The sequence below is a fragment of the Amphimedon queenslandica genome, unplaced genomic scaffold, assembly GCF_000090795.2.
Source record: "Amphimedon queenslandica unplaced genomic scaffold, v1.1 AMPQUscaffold_12275, whole genome shotgun sequence".
NCBI classification, from domain to species: domain Eukaryota; kingdom Metazoa; phylum Porifera; class Demospongiae; order Haplosclerida; family Niphatidae; genus Amphimedon; species Amphimedon queenslandica.
Window position 1 is genome coordinate 1 of NW_003547487.1, and position 6,911 is coordinate 6,911.

The 6,911-nt window shown below is 32.4% G+C and overlaps 1 protein-coding gene across 1 annotated transcript in view; it reads right to left on the reverse strand.

Annotated features, from left to right (window-relative positions):
- Positions 1 to 14: 14 nt before the first annotated feature.
- LOC109588127 (chromodomain-helicase-DNA-binding protein 8-like) overlaps positions 15 to 6,911 on the reverse strand; it is an 11,179-nt gene continuing 4,282 nt past the window's right edge. The window contains exon 8 of the mRNA XM_020004313.1: positions 15 to 68. Within this exon, the coding sequence (XP_019859872.1) occupies positions 62 to 68 (7 nt within the window). The 3' untranslated portion in view covers positions 15 to 61. The remainder of the gene's footprint in view (positions 69 to 6,911) is intronic.

A 6,911-nucleotide genomic window follows, 5' to 3' on the forward strand; every position in this document is an offset into this window, starting at 1 on the left:
TTTGCCCATGAGGATTTATTTTGATTAGTGTGATAGTGTCAATTATTTTTCCCTTAGAGATTCATATCCTGAAACGATAGCAAAAATTCATTTCATTCAATCACTTCATGTGATATAAAAACAAAATGTATGACTTGATGCATGATTTTAAAAAGCTTCAATTATCGATCACTGTCAGTGTCACTACCAAATTGTTACATTTGATTTATGAATCTTTGATAATGATCATCAACTATCTGAACAATATTAACTTCATTCTCTCTCACATGATACTTGTAACGTTTAGCCAGTATCACAAATACTATCAGTATGAAAATAACATCACTACACTTTCAATGCTACATTGAACTAAATCATAAAACTTCCAAATACTGGCATTATTAATGACTAGCTTGCTAGTAAAATTAGCACATTAAAGATGACTATCAGCAAATTCAGCAATCAAGCCACATGCATGTACGACATTTTTGTCTGTAACAGCTTTGTAGATTTCAGGACTTTAACAAATGTAGCAAAATATATCATAATCTTTAAAGGGGAATGAAGCTAAATAGGGTCTTGGTAAAAATTTTTAAAAAATTTAGAAATTTTAAAATTGCTTTGAATTTGGTGTACATGAGTTTTGAACAAAAATGGTTAAGGGAGACTTTTCAATTTTATTACATTTCTTGATACAAAATTGTGTGTACATGTACATGATAGCATTAAATGCGCTAGTAATTTTAATGATGTAGTTTACATAAAGCATAATCGAAACATGAGTACTAAGAGTTCGAAATATTTGCTATAGTGTATACAAAATAACAGGAAAATAATTTTAATACTGAACTGAATAATGAATGTCATCATTTTCATCCTTGTTGTATTGCTCCTCTTGTTCCATGTATCTCTGATAATGATCATCAAATATTTGAACAATATTAACTTCATTCTCTCTCACACGATACTTGTAATGTTTAGCCAGTATCACAAACACTATCAGTATGATAAGAATTAGTACCATCTTTGTTATATAATAACAGAAACTAGTACATATGTATTGACTCTCACAATTAAATGGAAACTTAAAAGTAATGTTAACAATATAGCTAATTCCAGAAGTGACATACCACAATCCAACCATCACTCCTCTCATGTGTACTGGAGACTGAGCTACTGTAAACTCCAGTGATACTGGATACATAAGAATATAAGAAAAGGCCTGTACAGTTTGTGAAATAAAAAGCAATTGGCTAATATTGTTTATGTCAGTATGAGACCTCTCAATGACAAATAAAATCACTTTAGAAACTGTAGCAATGAAAGCAAGGAAAATACCAACACTCATTCTAGTCAGCATACTGGGAATATATTTGTAGAAACAAACTCTGATAAAGAATAAATAAACTAACATTAGAATGACTGAACATAAAGAATATATGGAACCTGTTACAGCTAAGCAAGTTGGTAATGTAAAACTATGGACAGCAGACCAATAGGCATCATCACTGAGATAAATTGCACCAAAACCAATGAATAATGGTAGCATACGAAATACTGTCTTTACATCTTCTACCTCTTCCTCTGTAAATGGTCCACCATATTTATCCTTACCCAGGTCTAGTCTTGAAGGAGCCTCTTCCTCCCAGTAGGTCAGAGCACTACGATTCTCAGGATACTTGTGCTTCCTGGCATAACACAATACTCTAACTATCAGTTTGATAGGATTCTTGATGAGTGATATGTTCTCCAGTTTGTGTTTGAAGAATGAATGAGACACCAGTACAAGAGATACAGATACACCTGATGCTATGAAAGTGATCATGATATAATACTTACTACTATAAAATAAGCATTGAAGAAGGTTAAAGAGGAATAAAACAAGTGGTTCAGATAGTATATGCCAGTGTATGACATAATTCAGTTCATCAGCTGAAGCTCCAACAAGTTGATCAATGTTATACTGAATAATGTTAACAGTGAAACTTGAAAAACCAAAAAAATATAAAATATAAGTGAAACTAAAAAAACTCCAAGTAACTCCTTTAAAGGTAAAATAGATATCCACAATAAATCCAATTCCCATTACAATCCATGCTATTAAACACAATACTATACCAATCAGTATAGCTTTGTATCTTCCAATCCATACATCAGCTAACAGACCAAATAAAGGAAAAAAGATACTACCAAAGAAAAAGAAAATAACTAAACCATACTTATACCAAGTGGCAGGAGCAACTTCAATAACAAATCCAGCAGTGGATCGACTCAATAAGGTGTAATAGAAATACATGAGACAGTTCCATACTAGAACCAAGACTGCTGAAGGAGTAATATGAAGGAATGGTTGCCACTTATCAGCTAGCTGCTTAGCAAAGCTGGTTGCCATAATTACTAACACTGTAATGATGTAATTGAAAGTTGATTACTGAGTCTTTCTAGAAGCTTTATGGTTTATGATGTATTTGATTTGTTTTTAATGTCATAATTGAAAGCAAAAACATTACTTCACTTTCATTAAATTGCATTATAACAAATGCTATTGTAGTCCTAAGAGTGTACAAACTTATTATAAGTCCTTATTATTACATAATGCAAACACTACCAAATTGATCCCTTTGATTTATATACATGTTGTATCTCTGATAACTACAGGTATCTGAACAATATTACCTTCATTCTCTCTCACACGATACTTGTAACGTTTAGCCAGTATCACAAACACTATCAGTATGATAAGAACTAATACACTCTTTGTTATATACCGTACGGTTGGTAAATTTCGTGGGGTATTAATTTTACTACCTCTACCTACCTCTAGTATATGCCAGTGTGTGACATAATTCAGTTCATCAGCTGAAGTACCAACAAGCTGATCAATGTTATACTGAATAATGTTAGCAGAAAAACTAGAAAAACAAAAATAATATACAATATAAGCGAAGTGAAAAAACTCCATAGCACTGCTTCAGAGTGGGCAAAGTAACTTTCAACAAAAAAACCCAATTCCTATTATAATCCATGACACAAAACACAAAACTATACCAATCAGTATATATCTTTCAATTTATACATCAGCTAACAGACCAAATAAAGGAAAGCAGAAATATCCAAAGAAAAATATAATGACTAAACCATACTTATACCAAGTGGCAAGAGCAACTTGATCTATAAATCCACCAGTGAAATGACTCCCTAATATGTAATAAGAATTCATGAGACACTTGCATACTAGAACCAAGACTGCTGAAGGTGTAATATGAAAAGTGGTTGCCCCTTTTTAGCTAGCTGTGTTGCAAAAAATCAAAGCTACTATAATACACACAATCAAAAGTTGAATAGTTTTTATAGACGCATGTATAAAGTCAAAATAATTTACATTAATTACTACACATTGAAAATGAAAAGGTATACCATCTCTTCACTTCATTGAACTAAATTATAAACAAATGCTACATAATGAACAAAGGATTATAAAACATTGAACTGTCAATGTCACAAACAAACTGTTCTCTTTGATATGTGTATCTCAGATTAGTTGGAAGTTAATACACAAGGTAACTTTATGGCAAGTATATGAAAAATTATAAAAAATTCTCTTCCAGCCATTTTTGACAAAATTTGAATGGCTATAGCCTTTGGTCGTTTGCCCAATTTTTGAGCAATTTTAAAACTTATAATAATCCAAAATTAGTTGAAATCATCTCAAACTTTCTATGCAAAATAAAAACATGTATATGTATCATAAAAATATAAAGATAGAGAATTCTCTCCTTTTGTATTTTTTGCCGATATACCCAGTACTAATATACTACTAGGGTCATTGGATAATCCACCAACAAGAAGCTGCATAAGCACCATGCCAAAACCCTGTGAGATCACTTTTTATTCAAATTAGGTAATGTTCAGAGACAATGTCTCAAGATTGTTCAAATGTAATTTCAGGCCCTGGTATTTTATAGTGCTATCCACAATAACATCCGGTCAATATAAATGAAAAAACGAGACAAAATTAAATGTAGTTATGAAACTAAAAGTAATTAACACAAGTGAAGCAAAGTTTATAAGTAGTACCATTAGAAATCTAACTTTATTACTGCTGCTACAGCAAGACACATGATACTGACATCAGTGTATGAAGATTGCCAAAGGAGCAATATGAATCACTTTCTGTGTAGCGAAACAGGTCACCATGATTATCAACATTACATTCATGCATAATTCAAGTTCAAAGCACATCTAATTCAATGCTGATTATTTTGATTGACATGCATAATCAATGATGTATTTATTATGAAAAGAAAACATCACTTAACTTTCATTGAAATGCACTATAAACAAACTCTATAAAAAATTGATTTATGAAACATTGAAACTATTGGAGCATTAATCACTGGAGGAGTCACTGTCAATGCCACTCATAAACTGCTCCCTTTGATTTATATATCTCTGATAATAATCATCAACTATCTGAACAATATTAACTTCATTCTCTCTCACACGATACTTGTAATGTTTAGCCAGTATCACAAACACTATCAGTATGATAAGAACTAGTACACTCTTTGTTACATAATAAAAGAAACTGGTACATATGTAGTGACTCTCACAATCAAATGGAAACTTGACAATGATATTAATAAGTAGGCCGAACCCCCAGGAAGCACACCACAATCCAACCATCACTCCTCTCATGTGTACTGGAGACTGAGCTACTGTAAACTCCAGTGATACAGGAAACACAAGAATATAAGAAAATGCCTGGATAGTCTGTGGAATAAAGAGCAGTTTACCAAAGTTGTTTATGTCAAGATGAGACCTCTCAATGACAAATATGATCACTTTAAAAACTGTAACAATGAAAGCAAGGAAGATACTAACACTCATTCTAGTCAGCATACTCGGAATATACTTGTAGAAACAAACTCTGATAAAGAATAAATAAATAAATATCAGAATGACTGAACATAAAAAATACAGAGAGTCTGTTACTGCAAAGCAAGTTGGTAATGTAAAATTTTTAGAGGCAGACCAATAGGTATCATTACTGAGATTAAGTGCAATAAAACCAATGAATAATGGTAGCATACGAAATACTGTCTTCACATCTTCTACCTCTTCCTCTGTGAATGGTCCACCATATTTATCCTTACCCAGGTCTAGTCTTGAAGGAGCCTCTTCTTCCCAGTAGGTCAGAGCACTACGATTCTCAGGATACTTGTGCTTCCTGGCATAACACAATACTCTAACTATCAGATTGATTGGATTCTTGATCAGTGATATGTTCTCCAGTTTGTGTTTGAAGAATGAATGAGACACCAGTACAAGAGATACAGATACACCTGATGCTAAGAAAGTGATCATGATAAAATACTTACTACTATCAAATAAGCATTGAAGAAGGTAAAAGAGAAAGTGCATAAGTGGTTCAGATAGTATATACCAGTATATGACAGAATTGAGTTCATCAGCTGAAGCTCCAACAAGTTGATCAATGTTATACTGAATAATGTTAGCAGTGAAACTGGAAAAACCACTGAACTTAAAGAAATAAGCAAATCCATAAACACAGTAAAATATTGTTTGAGAAGTAAAGTAGCTGTCTAAAATAAATCCAATTCCTAATATAATCCATGATATGAAACACAATACTGTACCAATCAGTATAGCTTTGTATCTTCCAATCCATACATCAGCTAACAGGCCAAATAAAGGATAAAAGACATAACCAAAGCAAACCATGATAAAACCATACTTATACCACCAAGAAGGAAGAGCAAATTTAGTAGCAAATCCACCAGTGAAACGATTCACTAATATGTAATAATAATATACATGAGATACTTCCATACTAGAACCAAGACTGCTGGAGGAGTAATAAAAAGATAAGGTTGCCCCTTTTTAGTCTGCTGTGTAGCAATACAGGCCACCATAATTATTTATAGTACAAAAATACATAAACTCAAGGCTTTGATACATATAGAAAACAAAGTGTTTATTTTAAAAATTATACATTGAAAAAATAACTTTTGTTTCCATTTCAAAATTAACATACATGAATGCTATTGTAGTTTCAAGAGCAAAAAATATCATTTTTGCAAGTCAATGTGACAACTAAATTTTTAGTTCTTGAATCTCTGATAATGATCATCAACTATCTGAACAATATTAACTTCATTCTCTCTCACACAATACTTGTAACGTTTAGCCAGTATCACAAACACTATCAGTATGATAAGAATTAGCACACTCTGTTATAATAATAATAGAAACTAGTACATATATTGACTTTCACAATCAAATGGAAACTTCAACATGGCAATAATGAGGTAACCAATTCCCCAAGAAGCGTACCACAATCCAACCATCACTCCTCTCATGTGTACTGGAGACTGAGCTACTGTAAACTCCAGTGATACTGGAAACAATAAAATAAAAGAGAAGCCATGTAATATTTGTGGTAAAATCAGTTCATAATCAATAAATGAATTAGCAAAAAGTAGCTGAATTGGATTATAAATTATTAGCTTGACAACAGACACAGCAAAGGCTAGAAATACCCCAACACTCATTCTAGTCAACATACTGGGAATATACTTGTAGAGAAAGATGCGAATAAAAAAGAGATAGATTAGCATGAGACACAGGCAGCTTATATTGAATGGAAAGCGAGTGAATATGGTACACTGAGTCAAAAAATTATTGCTATAAGACCAGTTACAATTATCAGTACAAGAATAAGCAAGCACAGAAAGGATTAGAGGTAAGATAATACGAAGTACTATCTTTACATCCTCTACCTCTTCCTCTGTAAATGGTCCACCATATTTATCCTTACCCAGGTCTAGTCTTGAAGGAGCCTCTTCCTCCCAGTAGGTCAGAGCACTACAATTCTCAGGATATTTGTGCTTCCTGGCATAACACAATAC